General features: G+C 34.6%; 1 protein-coding gene across 1 annotated transcript; it reads right to left on the bottom strand.

Moving 5' to 3' along the window:
- Positions 1 to 210: 210 nt before the first annotated feature.
- LOC133701096 (65-kDa microtubule-associated protein 5) lies at positions 211 to 6543 on the bottom strand. The gene is made up of 11 exons (XM_062124895.1): positions 6242 to 6543; positions 5783 to 5989; positions 5225 to 5470; positions 4928 to 5143; positions 4418 to 4570; positions 4159 to 4318; positions 3425 to 3576; positions 2079 to 2166; positions 1461 to 1534; positions 1301 to 1375; positions 211 to 799 (listed from the first exon to the last, which is right to left on the bottom strand). The coding sequence occupies exons 1-11, from the start codon at positions 6320 to 6322 to the stop codon at positions 539 to 541; spliced, it is 1713 nt and encodes a 570-aa protein (XP_061980879.1). The 5' UTR covers positions 6323 to 6543; the 3' UTR covers positions 211 to 538.
- Between the last annotated feature and the right edge of the window lie 11279 nt (positions 6544 to 17822).

Here is a 17822-nt window from a genome sequence, read left to right as displayed (position 1 = left end):
AAAAAACTCAATACCTGGAATTTTGATTCAAGTTGAATTTCTAGTTAAATCAAATAAAATATTCACCTGATATAAAGTCTAATTCAAACCTAACTAAATCAACACCAAGAAAACAACTATAATCTTAATTGAAATGTCTAGCAAACTTGTAGCTACACGAAGCGACCCCTCTGATTGAAATCCGAAATCTGTTCTCATACATTTCAGAGCTAGAACAAGAAAGATTATTTATTGCTTTAATTGCAACTTGAGTTCATTGTAAGACAAATTATTTGTTTTTAAAAAACAAGAAACTCAAACTCTAGATCTCAGAAGTCAGAAATGCATGACTCTTCTAATTAACTGAATCTCAGAACTGTGCAAAAAAAAAAATTATACTCTTAATTCAGGCTAATCCGAGTACGCTTCTGTGATTATACAGACAAGTTGACACCTTTCTTCTCATTAACAAGAGATAAATACTAGGGGAAATGAGAATTGTAACCAGCATCCTAACTGTACGGTATCATTTACAGTAGGTCATAAGCATGTGTACAGACTAGCAGCCCCGGGAAACAGAATCATCCTTCGGAAGGGCAACATAGTTTATCGGCGTTACGTTATGAGCCCTGCTCTCTCTACGTTGCTTTCCAGCTGAGCTTGCATGATGGCCAAAAGGAGTGACCCCGCGTCGTGCAGTCGGTGTTCCAGCCATTGTGTTGGCACTGGTGCTCAGACCCAAGGGCTTCTTAATCGCTGACCTTGAACCATAAAGTGCCTCTTGTTCTGCAGCAAATTGTTCTTGCAGACGTTTCTGCTCCTGAAAAATAAACCACAGTGAAAAAAAATGTTCATGACTTTTAGCTATTTTTTTCTTTGTAGGTGAAAGGCCTTTGGTTAAATCGACAGCATGGCTGACTAATCAAGCAGTTCAAGCATAATGAACTTCAGAGACTGGGGGCAACAAAAATGTTCATCCAGCACAACCATTATTTGCGCTTGTTGGATGGACAAAGCAACAGATTATTTACGCTTTTGCAAGCACGACATTATAAGAACAGTGAAGGATGAGTAAAGATGGAGCACCTGGTTTTTCCATGTATGTTCGTGCATTTAAGATTTTCAAGCATCTCAGATACCAATAATTATAAAAGTAATTGAACATCCTGGTCCATATTTTTCATTTCACTGCTTCGGTAGATTTGGATTGAAACCCTCCATAGCCCAAGCTAAATTAATTTACTAGTGGAGCTCAAAATCATGGGTGAAGCAAGAATGGAAAATCTGGGCATAGACAAGGAGTAGAAAATATAAAACATACCCGAGATCGACGCTTCTCCTCTTCCCTCTCCCGTCTTAACATGGTATGTTCCTCCAAGGTATGTAAGAGGGGAGCCTGCATTACAGAAACGACTTAAGGATGGAAAATTGCTCAAGCAATTTATTGTTAAATTAGACAGCAAAGAGAAGTCTTGAGTCACCTTGTAATATAAGAAAGGGACTTTTCTCTCCAATTCCCAGGCCTTGACTTTAGAAGTCAAACTTTCAACCATTGCTAGACAACAAAGATATTCAGGTTTGTAAGTTCCAGCTCAATTCTCAAAAATGACAATCTATTTGTCACAATGAAGTATTATGCAGCAAAAACAAATAATAATAATAGCAATTCCTATGATTTAACTCTGCATTCTAAAAACCTGGGTATTAAAAAATGATAACAGCAATTCGTATGATTTAGCATTTTTATCAAAGCAAGAATAAAATTTCAACATTTTGTTTTGTTTTGTATGCTCAAGCTTGTCAATTATCATTGATAACACGATATTAATAACTGAACTTGTGAGCATTAACACATGGTTAATGTATCAGATATCTGTTCTGTCTTTGATTTTGAGCATGTGCAACTTTGTGTGGCAAATGGTAATCAGAAAGTCTGTTTACCTTTCCCCCACTCAATTTCATATGATGACCAATTCTGCACGGTGCACACAATTCTCAGATTTTGTATTTATAACAATTGCCATTTTTATCATTTCTATGAACTTCTACATGTGTCATTTTTTTTTTCACATAAGCTCCATTGTATTAAATAAACTCACATGGTATTTTGCTGACCAGAGCCCGTGCTTTCTCAGCACGTTTCAGATTTCTGTGTGCTCCTCTTCCCGCACTATACCGATTATCATCCTAGCAATATAAGAAAAATTGTAAACACTCAGCAGCGTCAACCATTTCAAAAGAAGTTTTACTCTAAAAGAGAATAAGATTCAATGATTTCAACTGGTGGAACATTGACTTGGTGCAATAATACAATTGAAAACCAGGTTCGGGTGTGGGGGGACAAAAGATTACTTTCAGAAATACTCATGAAAGTTCAAATTTGGTTTAAATATATTTCACTGAAGTCCAACGCCCCTGTTTGCATCCTGATAATAGGAAGAAAAGAAATGAAAAACAACAGGTCTTTTCATTTTCTCCCACTGAAATAAGCACTATTGCAACCTGCAAGTTATCACAAGCATAAGCCTATAATACCTTTCATAAAGAGAATCAGTTTGCTTGTATTATTCGACCCCCCTAAAAGTATATCATGAAACTAAAAGGAGAATAGGAAACAAACAATGAGCCACTTTTTGATGTAGATATAATATAAGGAGTTGACTGTAATAATGTGTACTGAAGTAACGTGATAAATGAAAACCTCGGATGAGCTATGGGAACTGAAGTAATTCAAGATGCAGTTGAGAATTATTATTATTAGCGAGGTGTCAAAATGTCAGTAACTTGCTGTCAAAGAGTAGATGGCAAACCAAGAGCTCCTGCTCTGAACAGAGTGATTTTTGTGCTTGGAGAGAATATGCATAGAGCTCATATCCAAAGTTACAAACATGATATCCCATTTAAAAGCAAAGAGATATAAACATGAAATGATTGTTGAAAGCTGATCATTTCAGTTGTAACTGATTTGATTCCCGCTACTTGACATAGAGAAACCATATCACCTTTATAGCTTATGGATGTTTTCCTGTGGGAGTTATTGGATTTTAAAATGAAGTGCATCATGTGAAGTCTTATGAGTTTCAAGTATTCAACAATTACAGTAAACAGAATATGCGGAGGGTAAAAGTCCAATTTCAAAATAGCAGATCATAAAATTCTGTGCAAAATAATTACATTACTAAAGAAACAAAATAAAGAAGTTCGACTGGGGAAGAGGCAGCAATGCACACAATAACACTTGTGCATGTTTTTTTAAAAAATGGAGAAATTATCCACAGATATGTAGTGGTTCCCAGTTGGAGGACCATAAATACAAACGAAACCTAGCATATGACCCAATGTAGTGTATGGATGTTTGCGACTGTGCTGGGCAGTAGAATGACAACAAAAGAAATAACCTCATATCCCCAATCCGTCAATTATAATTTAACTTGATAGAAATTACCTTTTCATATTCATCAAGCCACTGCTCTTCCTCAGATGCAAATTTCCATTTCTCTACTTTGTCCAATATATCCTTCCGACTAAGAGCTTGCTCTTTGGCTTTTGTGATTTGATCATCCATGCTCGCAAGCAGCTCAGACATTTCAGCATTACCTGTAAGACAGTTTGAATTAGAAGAAGATCAACAAATCAAGCATACAGAGTAAACTTGAATAATCAAAGCCACTTTGTTGATTTTTGTAGTCTTGAAGTCAAATAAAAAGAATCAAATAGATAACATGTACAAAACAAAATCAAGAAATAACTTAAAACCCAATCTGCAAAATGTAAAAAAGAAAAAAAAATCATTAAAAATTATGAACCAGTACTCTGAAAAAATAATCCTGAATAATATTCTTGGACAGGCACGGAATCAGACACGCAAACAACAAGCAGTGCATTAAAATATGCATATCTAAATGATGAAAAAAACAGGGATAAGGTATGAAGGGCATGCCATTTGCAAGAGGAAAAAATAATGCCTTTTTTATAGCGAAAGGTAAAAAAGACCTTAAAACTGTCCCCTGCCACATGGGCAGAAAAATGAAATGGCAAACAAGTTTTGCTGAACCCTATCAAAATAACCAGAGCAATCAAAGCTCTGACTCAGATGGTTGACATGTAAATCCAGTCCCTTAAGTGATTCAGCGTATTAGTAAAAAAAAAAAATTAAAAAAAATAAGTTTTGGTTGAAACCGGATTCTATGAGGCTGATGAGAATCTGCCTCGCTGCATCACTATCTACATCCATATGAACTCCTCTATAGATTTCCTCCAGCTCATTCTGCCGCTTAAGCACCAATTCCTTCATCTTGCTGGCTTTGAGAGCATTTAATCTCTCAACTTCAACTTCGGTCTAACAATGACAATGAAGAATTAATATTATTTTCAAAAATAAAAAGACCAAGATTGATGAAATATAGAAATCCTGAGCTAGGCAGAAAAAGAAAGCAACCTGCTCAATAACATCAACAGCGAGGCACCCTAGTCTGGATACATTATCCACTGAGGCAGAGATTAAGGTAGTGACATGGTCCAATCTTCTCTCGTCAACAGGCGTGTCCATGAGGTCCCATAGCTCTATCAGTTTGTGTCCAAGACCTTGAAGCTAAAATAAGACAAAGCCCATGAAAAAAGGGGGAGCATTTAGTCAAACTTCCAACAAGGCCAACTGTAACAACATATTCATATCCAGCAGCAAACACACTTGAAGGCACTAAATCTGTGTAGGTTATTAAATCACACCTAACAACTTAATGCAAGCCTTATTAAGCAGTTTTGACATGTTGATAAAAATCAGCATAATTAACAAAACTTGCACAACTTCAAGCTAATACAAAACAAATGAGCAACAAACAGTGTTCCGCAGAAAATAATAATAATAATAATAGCAACAAAAAGAATTTCTTCAGCAGGTTTGCAATTGAAGGCCACAAGTAGAATTAAAAGTTCACTGTTATCTCACCTTTTCTAGCCTTTGTTGCTTCTCTTGCTTCAGTGAATGTATTGTGCTTGTTAATCTAGCAAGTGCGTCATTGCTAATGCTCTTTGATTGAGCCTTTGACGGATCACTCAGGCTAGGATGAACATCATTGACAGTCTTAAAGAAATCGATTGACATCACCACAGATAGATCGTGAACTGTTTTAATGCTGCTGTTGACCTTTTGTAACCGCAAACTCTGAAAATAAGCAAGATAAAGTATGAAACACGAGTGAGATGAAATCTATATTACAACATATTGCAGAATTATCCAACAAACCTTTTCATTTTGAAGTTCCTTAAGGTGTGACTTTAGTTCCCCCAATCTCTTCACTGTCAGATCACGCTCATCAATTTCTGGGTCAGCAGAATCAAAAGACCGGTCACTGCCAGCTATTTCTGCACAAATTCGAGCTATCTGCGTCTCTGTCTCATAAAAATCCTTCATTCTTTCTTGCTTCTTCAACCTCAATTCATCCAAAACAGGGTTTACAGCAGATATTTGCTGCTTTAGTGGGCCCTTTCCCTTCTCAAAACAGAAAATAAAAATAAAATAACCCAATCAAAACAAAATACAAAGAAATGAGTCCTCAAATAAAACCCTATATGCATAACAATTGAACAAAACAAAAGCATAGAACAGCAAGTTACAATTGAACACATTCATTTTTATTATTTAATTAAAATCTGAAAAAAAAATAACTGTATGTTCGCAGATATTTCATAACCATCTTTACCACATGTTATCTTTTGTTTTGCTCCTTTTAGCCCAATTACTCAATAAAAGAACCATTTATTCCCTCAAGCAACAATAACTTCGATGCTAGAAAGCACAAACCGGTGAAAACAAGGAGGCATTTTCCCCAAGTGCAGAAACGAGGTTCGCGATTTCAGCTTTGGCATCAGCCAACAACTGATGCAAATCAGCTTTATACTTCCTAGTGTTTTTAACCTTCCTACGGTAAATATCAAGGCATTCTTGCTCAAGCTGTAGAAGCATCTTGTCCCTTTGGCCATCGTTCTCCCCAATTTCATCCCATATTATCTGGATAATTAACAGCATCAATCACAAATAAACCAATCAATCTCAAAAAAATTGAATTATAACGATCAAAATGTACAACTAACTCTTCTCTTTCACAAAAGAATTAGGGTTTAATCTCTTCCATTTTTCACTCAATTAAAGTTCAATTACTTGAATTCCACACTGCCAAACACTAATTACAATAAATACATTAAAGTAAAAACTTCTAAAAAAAAAGAAATTAAAAAAGAAGCGAAGTAAATAATGAAGCACCTGCAATTCGTGAAGGAGAGAGGCGCAAGTGGTGCGAGAAGGAGAGACAGTGGTAGAAGAAGGTGGGGGCATAGTTGTCATTTTCGAAAAAGAGAGGTGCTATAATTTTTTATGAAAAACTTGAAACCCTAGAGACAGATGGAGAGAGAAAGCGTTACGGGTGTCAGTGCAGTTGTGTTGTTGCCTTTTATGAATGGCTGATTGTGTTTGCAGCAGCAGCAGCAGCGTTACATTTGGATTTTGGATGGAGAGAAAGAGAGAGGGGATCCCAAGGGATTTACTGATTTTTTTGTTGGGGCAAGTTAAGAGGGAGAATCCCATTTTGAAAAGTAAGGCTCGGATCTTTTTAGATTTCTTTTCGCGCCAAATATGTTTTTATTTTTTCATTTCTAATTTTCCTAACCTTGTTTCTTACCATCATTGTTGCCGAGCCGAGTAAGTTTGACGAGTTCATAAAAAAAAAAAATTATAATTCAAAATCTAAATAGGTTTTAAGTTGAATTAATTTTGATATTATTTTAATTAAATTTTATTAAAATTATATTAATTTTACATTAAAAAAATTAAAAAAAAAACTAAAACGATTAAAATATATACCCTTGTTTAATATATAATTTGTAGATTTAAAGTTCGTTTGGTATTATAATAACTGTTATTTTTTAAAATAAATACATTAGTTTTTATTTTTTTTAAATAAATTTTTAACATTAACACGTCATAAAAATTTAAAAACACAAAAAATTATTTTAAAACAAAAAAAATATTTTTAAAATGCAAAAACAGTTATAATATTATAGTTTTTATATTAGAAAATTGTGTATTTAAATATAATAAATTGTGCGCAGAAGGGTTTGTTACCGTGTAGTTGCCATTTCGATCTATTTATTGGATACAAATCTCATTCCTCAAAGATCACATTTGTTGGCTTTTATGGTTTGTAATTATTCATTACTCTATGATTTTGAAAATATTAAATGTGTCATAAATGCTTTTCCTTTGTAGTAAATTTAGGTGATTTGATTTGCTAAAGATAGAACAAGGTATTCACAAATTCAAATGAGTATAAACTATTGGTTTTTCTAAACTATGAAATCGACATTTCTCTGATTTTAATAAGTTAAACTTGCCAATTTTATCTTATCCTGCCTTGATGTCATTTAGAGTATGAGATAAATTGTTTAAGATTTTCCTTGTCATAAAACGTACCCCAAAGGGTAGATTCAATACACAATTTCAAAGGATGAGTTGATAAATAGAATAGTATATCACATGGATATTATTTGATTAATTAGAAAAATAAAAATAAATTAAATTTATTTACAAAATATTTTTCATGCTCTCCGTTTTTTAATTCTAGAATTGGTAACCAAACCTCTAGTCTAGTTAAGGGACGGGTACTAGTTACCGGAGTGTTGTAGGGGATGATGTCTGGCAGATGATGAGTTCAGCAGCCTTCGTTAATGGCCATTTCGACAAAGAGCTAGCGGAAAATCTAATTGTCTTAATTCCTAAAGATGAGAGGCCTACAACTTTTAAACAGTTTCTCTCGATTAGCCTTTGTAATTAATGTTATAATTTACAAGATCATTACAGAGGTCGTCTGCGAATGGATAAATTGGGGCCCTCCTGAGATCCCGGGTCGTAGCTCCACGGATAATGCTCTAGTCGCTCAAGAGATTATGCAGTATATGAACCATTCTAAAAGCAAGGGTGGCGCTATCGCGGCTAAGAATGATCTAGAGAAGGCTTACGACAGAGTCAGCTGGAATTTCCTCCGGACCACTGTTGAGGAGTTCGGCTTACCACATAAAACAGTAAACTTGATTGTGTTTTGTGTCCATGCATCTTCTCTTACCCTTCTATTGAATGGATGTAAGCTTCCTTCATTCTCCTCCGCTCGGGGTCTTCGGCATGGGGATCCCTTATCGCCGTACTTTTTTGTTATCCGCATGGAGAAATTATCATGTCTTATTTCCAAAAAGATTTCGGACAGGACTTGAAAGCCAGTTCAGATTTCCAGAGGTGGACAAAGGATATCCCATCTTCTCTCTGTAGATGATGTTGCGAAAGCGAGTACAGGCCACATGCAACTGATCATGATCAATGTGCTTTCAGATTTTTGCACAGCTTCTGGCTTAAGAGCCAACTTTGAAAATTCTAGATGTATGTGTTGTAAAAACACTAATAGACGTACGGGTCCAACACAATTTATCCCAGCTTTCTCCTATTAGGTTCGCAGACAACCTTGGAAAGTATCTCGGCTTGGGACAGTGAAACGAGCATACTTTAAATTCAATTTTGACAGGATTCAATCCAAGCTAGCAGATTGGAAAATGAGGCTCTTAAATAAAGCAGGCAGGGTTACCCTTTGGCTTCCTAGCTCGGTCTGCTATAATATTAACAGATTAATTGGTTTGAAACTTTATCTGGGGCAGATCGGATGGAGGTAATGGTCTTCATTTGATGAACTGGAACAGTACTGTTTCTCGCGCCAAGAAAGTTTGGTGGGTTGGGGCTAAGGCATTTTCGGGTTGTTAACATTTCTCCACTTGGGAAACACTCTTGGCAGATGCTAATGAAAGGCAATAAGCTATGGGTCCAGATGTACAAGCAATAGTATCTTTCTTCCAATGATATGCTACATTATTCCGCTCCAGCAGGTAGCTCTATCACTTGGCGTTTAATCTGCAAAGCCTTCTCCTCATTGAGAGATGGGTTCATTTACAAACTTGGCAGGGGAGAAGTCTCTTTGTGGTACGAACCATGGTTGAAGGAGGGAACGGTGGGGTCATCAATTGACTATGTCAATGTGCTTGATACTAACTTGCATGTCAAGGATCTTTGGCATAATTAATGGCACGTGGAATTTTGAGATGCTTGCTACTGCCATCCCAAATGGAGCTGGCTCTGGTCTCTCTTTGCACTCCTGGGAAGATTAGAATGCTGATTTGAATGGTTTTCCATAACTGCCTCCCAACTAATCTTTTTTATTCAGGCGTCATCTTATTTTGAGTCCTCTATATATGCTACCGTTGCAACCAGGAGCCATAAGATATATATCTTCCATTGCTTGAGGGATTGTGGTTTTGCGAAACAAATTTGGAACACCTTGGGGATAACTTGCAGTCACGGTTTTTGGGGTACAAATTTATTCAAGTGGATTGTGGATAATATGGCTTCAAGCGATGTGTGTCTGTTCTTTTCCTAGCGGGGATCTGGTGGATTTGGCGTCAACGAAATATTTTCGCTTATGGTGATTACTATAATGGTGACCGATGGCTGATACATCAGATTCATATCCTTGCTCAAGACTGCTATTCGACTTGGGAGAGAAAAGATTTATCTCGCAAGGATATGGCACAGATAATGTGGCAGCGTCCTGAGCATGGGTTTGTGAAGCTGGATGTGCATGGATGGTAGTTCCATTGGCAATCCTGGTCGTATTGGCTTCAGGGGCCTTATCAGAGATTGTGCTGGCAAATGGGTGATAGGTTTTTCTAATTTTGGAGGTCACTAATCTTCTTCCTGAGCTCCTGGCCTTGAAACATGGACTGCTGGTTCCTTGGGATCGGGGTTTTCGAAGAATCTCTGGTGTAGTTTTACGACTTGTTCGGAATGATAATATTCAGTATCATTAGTTTAGTGTTGTTACCGGGCTTAGACAAGTCTAGATTAATGAAAATAATAGAAGAAAAAAAATTAATCCGGTCAAAACTTAATTATTAATTTATTAATTTTTTTAAATAAAAACTTTTTTTTATCAAAAATAACTTTATTTTGGTTGAAAAACAAATTTAAAATCAACCCTCTCCCGACCTGTAAACCAAATCTTATCTCATATAAAAAGTTTTAAAACTATAATATCAAAATATAATTATTCTTCAACATATCTGCTATGTTTATGACATATATCTAAGAATGCTCCTCGTATCCTAGTAGTCTTAGTTGCAATTGTGAGTTCGCTGGTCAATCTAAAACTTAATTTGTCTTAAAGATTGTGGATCGGATAAGGAGTTCTGAGAAACATGGGATAAGATGATTATGTTCAAGGATTCTATACCTTGCAATTGGTTGTTGCGAATATACAATTCTCGTGAGAAATGGTGTACAGCTTTTTTCCAATAGTATTTTCTCTAGTGGGGTACTGTTGTCTTGTCTTTCTCAAGGAAGAGAGAGCATCAATAATGGTCTGGATAAAATTGCTGGTAAAACAATGTCCCTTGCAAATTCTGTAAATGCGTGGTTGGCGTTCTAACGAAGTAGAAGAAGACTTCCATTATTCCCAGAGTATAATTCCCACGCATGCAATAAAAAATAGCAGCACAGAAAAGATTTTCTTGATGGCATCAAGGCAGCAACTTTTGAAGAAGTTGGGCGTATGGGCACTGGATACCCTTTTCAAGTGGCGATGCAGGAAGGAGATTCGAGATTATGAACTGTTCAAATTGACAATTTATCCTTGGAGATATTTTATAGCTGTAAGAAGTTCGAATCCATGGGTGTTTTTATGCTAACGTGCTTGAAAGAATTCGGGTTAAAACTGTGACAAAGATTCCAGAATAATACCTCCTCGAGCGATTTGCCTATGACTTGGTTATAAAATGTCAAGGCAATGAAGTAGCAATACAAAGAAGTGAAGATGGCTTCAATGGTTTTGATGCTAAAGCTGAAGGGTGCAAGTTTAGCTGTGGTAAGAATATCATGGAAGGAGGACATGAATTATATCAGATGCATCTGTTAATTTATTTATTTTTGGCATATTTACTTAAACACCTGTATATTTTCATGCAGGAAAAAGCAAAAAATAAGCTACATCTCTGGAAAATCCACTTATAATTACTCATAATCCAGAGGAAAAAAAAAAGGAGGAAAAGGTTTGAGTAATTATGCCATCCTATACTTCATCTTATAAACTCAGATTATAACCACACTTAATCTAGTACGTACCACTTCCACATACTTTACGATGAAGTCTTGAAAAAGTTTCACATAAAAATTAAAATTTTCATATATTATCATCCTGGGTAAAGATATATGGATTTAAATATGGATTTGATATTTGAGTTCGATTACAAGGTTAATCATTTATAAAAAAAAGTTTTTGGTATTTAAGTCAATAAATATATAAATAATAGTAAGTGTACTAGGTAAATAATATGTGAGAAAATTAAAAATATATATAAATATAAAAAAGCGTTGGAAATGAGAAAATTATTACTTCACTTACTTAATTATCCGGTAATCCGAAATAAATATTTTCAAACTAGTCTGCAATATAGAGAAAAAGAAAGCGAATCAATAATTGACAGGGATGATAGGCAGATACCCTATATATCAAGAGATTCGTTTTTTATGCCAAAGCCATCGACATTCTACGAACCAAGGTGGAAAATCCATCGTCCCGTACTGAAACATTTCTCCTCTCATTTGGAGATCATGCATGCATGAGTTGATGCTACGAGATTATTGTCTGCTGGATCTTGAAGGCTGTCTTTGTCGTCCCATGCTGTAAACATGCGTCGACAAAGAATGAGACCAAGCTTGTGCAAGATGTTCAAACTTCATATATATGGAAATCTTCACTGGTGATCATGAATTGCTTTACACGATGTACTTGATAAAAACATGGAATTGAATGATATTTTGGCCTGCTAGAGAAATTAAGTTTCACAACTTTGAATGGCTTCCAAGGTGAACGGCCTTCTTGTTTTCTATGTTAAATAACATTTATGATATAGTTTTATTTATTAAGGGTAGAATAGTACTTTAAATTTAATCTATATATATTTTATTTGCATTTAAGTTAAGACTAAACACTCATAATATACAGATTATTAAGAATTCTATCATCCTTTTTGTGTTTGATCTTAATTGTTTTAACACGGTATCAAAGTTGGTTTTATGAAACGAGACTTAATCCCGAACACAGTTTTCACAGATCTAACTCTGCGGTGAGTTGGCTGGGGTTTGCGGGGGGCAGTGTGCCCCTGCCGTGGTTCGGGACAGAGCCCTGAAAATTTTTTAAAGTGATATTTTGTCTTTCTCTTCTGCAAAATTTGGTATTTCATCTTCCCTTCAGCTTGTGCAATTTGATATTTGCATTCAGTTTATGCAATTATTTTAGTATTTCATCTTCCCTTCAGTTTCTACAATTTGGTATTTGCATTTAGTTTCTGTAATTATTTTGGTATTTCGTCAAAAAGATATTTGTTTAGTTTCTACAATCTATGTTCAGTTTCTGCAATTTGGTATTTTGTTTTCCGCTGCTTTTGTATTCTGATTCTCTATGACTGTTGATTATGGCTATTGAAAGAGATGATTCGCTTTAGTCTGTGAGTGTGAGGTTGGATGGGAAGAACTATTCGTATTGAAGTTATGTAATCAGAAATTTCCTTAAGGGTAAGAAAATGTGGGGGTATGTTAGTGGAACTTATATGATACCTAAGAATATTAAGGAGGGGAATGTTGTTTTGATAGATACATGGAAAGCAAACAATGCAAAGATCATTACTTGGATAAATAATTCTCTTGAGAATTCGATAGGTACGCAGTTGGCGAAGTATGAGACAACAAAAGAGGTTTGGGATCATCTGCAAAGGTTATTCACACAATCAAATTTTGCAAAACAGTATCAATTAGAGAATGACATACGAGCTTTTCATTAGAAGAATATGAGTATTCCAGAGTTTTATTCTGTTATGATAGATCTTTGGGATTAATTGGCTTTTATAAAATCGACAGAATTAAAAGCATGTGGTGCCCATATTAAGCGTAAAGAGCAGCAACGATTGGTACAGTTTATAACAGCACTTCGCAGTGATTTCAAAGGACTTAGAGGTTCAATTCTGCATTATTCTCCACTGTCTTCCATTGACTCTGTTTTCAGTGAGTTCTTGGCTGAAGAAATACGTCTTTAGTCTTATTCTGAAAAGGGAATTCTTTCTGCTTCAAATCCTTCTGTACTAGCAGTACCTTCTAAACCATTCTCTAATCATCAGAACAAGCCTTAAACAAGGGTTGGCTTTGATGAGTGCAATTTCTGTAAGCAGAAATGTCATTGGAAGGCTCGGTGTCCTAAGTTGAGATAACATAATCAAGCTTGGAAGCTTGGCAATCGGTCACAATCTAATGCTCATAGACCACCTCAGGGTTATAAACCATCACACCACAATACTGCAGCAGTAACTTCCCCAGGCTCTATTACCGATCCTAATACTTTGGCTGAGCAATTTCAAAAGTTTCTCTCCTTGCAGCCACAAGCAATATCCGCTTCTTCTTCCATAGGTTAGTTGCCTCATAGTTCCTCAAATATGTCACACTCTGAATGGGTCTTGGATTCTGGTGCTTCCCATCATATGTCTCCAGATTCCTCATCTTTTACCTCTGTGTCCCCCTTATCCTCCATTCTTGTTATGACTGTTGATGGCACTCCTATGCCCTTAGCAGGTGTTGGTTCTATTATCACACCTCACTTGTCTCTCCCTAATATTTATCTTATTCCAAAACTCAAATTGAATCTTGCGTCTGTTGGTCAAATATATGATTCTAGTGATTATTTAGTCATGTTTTCTGGTTTTTTTTGTTGTGTACAGGATTTGCAGTCTCAGAAGCTGATTAGGACAAGCCGTATGGAGAATGAACTATATATTTTGGATGAGTTAAAAGTGTCAGTTGTTGTTGTTACCGCTACTACTACTACTACTATTGATTTATCTTTCTTTCATTTGAGTCTTTCATCTTCTAGTTTTTATTTATGGCATTCCTATCTAGGTCATGTTTTGTCTTCTCATTTGAGATTTTTGGCATCCATAGGAGCTTTGAAAAATTTGAAAACTTGTGACATTTCTAATTGTAGTGGATGTAAACTGGCAAAATTTTCCGCTTTACCTTTTAATCGAAGTATTTCTGTTTCTTTTTCACCATTTAATTTGATTCATTCTAATGTATGGGGACCTTCTCCTGTTACCATAAAAGAAGGGTCTCGATATTATGTCTCTTTTATTGATGATCATACTCGTTATTGTTGGGTTTATTTAATGAAACATCGTTTTGAATTCTTTAAAATATATGCAACTTTTTGAGCTCTTATCAAAACTCAACATTATGATGTGATCATATGTTTTAGGTGTGATTTGGGTGGGGAATGCACCTTTAATAAATTTTACCAATTGCTTGCCTTAGACGGAACTTCATATACAGATACTCCTGAGCAAAATAGTGTTGTTGAAAGAAAACATAGGCACATTGTCGAAACTGCTCGTTCTCTCTTGTTGTTTGTTTTTGTTTCTAGTGAGTTTTTGGGAGAAGTTGTTCTTACTACTGTAAGTTTGATTAATATAATTCCATCTTCTTATAGTTCGGGTCTATCTCCTTTTGAAAAGTTATATGGGTATGTCCTTGATTATTCCTGATTTAGAGTCTTTGATTGTACTTGTTTCGTTCTTCGTCCTTATGTAAAGGGCAATAAGCTATCCTCTTGATCCGCTATTTGTGTCTTTTTGGGTTATGGTGAAGGTAAAAAGGGGTATCGTTGTTTTGATCTAATAACTCAGAAACTTTATGTGTCTCGTCATGTTGTCTTCCTTGACCATATACCTTTCTTTTCTATTCCATCAACTACTCATAACTTGACTAAATCTGATCTTATTCGTATAGATCTTTTTTTTAAGGTTCTGGTAATGATACCTCTCCCCATGTTCGATCAATTTGTACTCATAACTCTACAGGTACTGGTACTAGTACTTTACTCTCCGGCACACCTGAAGCTCTATTCTCATCTACAGCCCCTCAAGCTTCATCTGAGATTGTGGATCCATCTCTATGCCAGTCCATCTGCATTCGTAAGTCCACAAAACTACCAAATTTTGCTTATTCTTGTTATTCCTCATCATTTACTTCCTTTTTAGCTTCTATTCATTGTCTCTTTGAGCCCTCTTTCTATAAAGAGGCAATTCTTGATCCGCTTTGGCAACAAACTATGGATGAGGAACTTTCTGCTTTACATAAGACAGATACTTAGGATCTAGTTACTCTACCTCTTGGTAAGAGTGTTGTCAGTTGTCGTTGGGTGTATAAGATCAAGACTAATTCTGATAGGTCTATTTGTCGTAGCTTTGATTCATCAGTTGTATATTTCTCAGCTTGATGTTAAAAATGTCTTTTTGAATGGAGATCTTTAAGAAGAAGTTTATATGACACCCCCTCCTAGTTTTTCACATGACTATGGATATGTTTGTAAGCTTAAGAAAGTAATATATGGTCTCAAACAAGCACCATGTGCTTGGTTTGAGAAATTCTCTATTGTGATCTCATCTTTTGACTTTTTTTTTCTAGCAGTCATGATTCTGCTCTTTTTATTAAGTGCACTGATGCAGGTCATATTATTCTGTCTTTATATATTGATGACATGATTATTACTGGTGATGACATTGATGGTATTTCAGTTTTGAAGACAGAGTTGGTTAGACGATTTGAAATGAAGGATTTGGGTTATTTTCGATATTTTCTGGGTATTGAGGTAACATACTCACCTAGGGGTTACCTTCTTTCTCAATCAAAATATGTTGCAGATATTCTTGAGCGAGCTAGACTTACTGATAAAAAGACTGTAGATACTTATATTGAGGTTAAAGCAAGGTACTTTTTTTCTGATGATTTACCTTTGATAGATCCTACTTTATACCGCACTATTGTTGGGAGTTTGGTATATCTCACCATTAGTCATCCAGAAATTGCATATGTTGTTCATGTTGTTAGTCAGTTTGTTGCTTCTCTTACTACTGTACACTAGACAGGTGTTCTTTGTATTTTGCGATATTTTCGGGATATAATTTTTCAGAGTCTTTTACTTTCATCCATTTCTTTCTTGGAGTTGCGTGTATACTCTAATGCTGATCATGGTAGTGATCCCATATATCGCAAGTCTGTTACCGGATTCTGTATCTTTTTAGGTGATTCTCTTATTTCTTGGAAGAGCAAGAAACAATCTATTGTTTCTCAATCATCCATCAAAGCAGAATATTGTGCCATGATATTTATTACCAAAAAGATTGTTTGGTTACGTTGGTTACTTATCGATATGAGAGTTTTCTTTTCTCATCCTACTGCTATGTATTGTGACAACTAGAGTTCTATTCAGATTGTTAACAACTTGGTTTTTCATAAGCGAACTAAACACATTAAGATCGATTGTCATCTTACTCGTCATCATCTCAAGTATAACACCATTGCTTTGCCTTTTGTTCATTCTTCCTTGCAGATTGCAAATTTCTTTACCAAGACGCATTCAATCTCTCATTTTTGTTTTCTGGTTGGCAAACTCTTGATGTTTGTAGCTACCGCATCGTAAGTTTGAGGGGAGATGTTAAATAATATTTATGTAGTCTTATTTATTAATGGTAGAATAATACTTTCAGTTTAACTTATATATATTTTATTTGTATTTAGGTTAAGACTAAACACTCATAATATACAGATTATTCAGAATTCTAGCATTCTTTTTGTGTTTGATCTTAATTATTTTAACGTTCTCGAGGTGGCGTAGATAAACTCAGTCAAATGGCGTAGATAAACTTTAGAAATCCATGAACACTTGTGGTTTCTCGAGATGGCTTAATTTTTGCTTTAATGACATCAATTTTGAATGGGAAATCTTGCGTGGATCAGGCAAGTGGAGATATATGTTAGCCCAACATGGATGAAAATATAGTGTTCACGGTATAGAACGATCATAAATTTATTAAATTTAGTTTTATAAATTATATTATGTATCATTTTTATTAAACTATATTTGATCCAAAAAGTCAAAATAAGACCTAGTTGACTCATTTTATCTCAAATTAGATATAAAAGATTTAACTCGAATTTAATTTAACATGAAGGTCAATCTAAAAATTAATTAACCCATCTTAATCTAAATATAAAAATAATTATTTAAATCACTCATTATTTAGTCAAAATACTAATTTAAAAAAATATTGTTTTTCTTACTCTTAAACAAGTTTAATATTTATTACTCGATACTATTTTCATATAAATTATTTTTAATCATCATTTTTTATAAATTTATTGACTTGGCAAATTTATAATATTTTTAAATTAAAAACAAATTAAATACATCACTAAACTCAACATACCAATGAATTAATTAGTGTCATGAGATACTCATGGGATTAGTTAATTTGCCCCCTGGCATAAAATAATTGGGATCTCCACGTGTCCACTGAGCCGCCTTCTATTCTTATTGTGTTGAAACTTGAAAGTATTAGACGCTGGTTTTGATTCACTAGTAAAAAAAATATTTCTTAGAAAAATTATAGGTTGACCAAACCATATTTTTTCTAAAAAGATATATTAAAATTTAATCAATATAAGTAATTTAATAGTTTTCATCAAAGTTATTAAATTTAGCTGTATCTATAATACAATCTAACGCTCTGTTTTTTTAAAAAAAAAAACATTTAAAAAATAATTTAGATTTTTTTTAATTTTAAATTAATATTTTTTTAGTATTTTGAAATCATTTTAATGCATTGTTGTCAAAAATAATTTTTAAAAATTAAAAAAAATATTATTTTGATAT

Source organism: Populus nigra, chromosome 8, assembly GCF_951802175.1.
Source record: "Populus nigra chromosome 8, ddPopNigr1.1, whole genome shotgun sequence".
Taxonomy (NCBI): domain Eukaryota; kingdom Viridiplantae; phylum Streptophyta; class Magnoliopsida; order Malpighiales; family Salicaceae; genus Populus; species Populus nigra.
Note: the sequence above shows the minus strand (reverse complement) of the source record. Positions and strands in the feature narration are given on the sequence as shown.

Coding starts and splice junctions, on each gene's coding strand:
- LOC133701096 (XM_062124895.1), bottom strand. CDS start 6,322: ATGACAACTATGCCCCCACCTTCTTCTACCACTGTCTCTCCTTCTCGC. Junction 4,571..4,927: donor AGCAACAAAGGCTAGAAAAG/GTGAGATAACAG, acceptor GTCTTATTTTAG/CTTCAAGGTCTTGGACACAA. Junction 2,167..3,424: donor GGCTTGATGAATATGAAAAG/GTAATTTCTATC, acceptor TTATATTGCTAG/GATGATAATCGGTATAGTGC.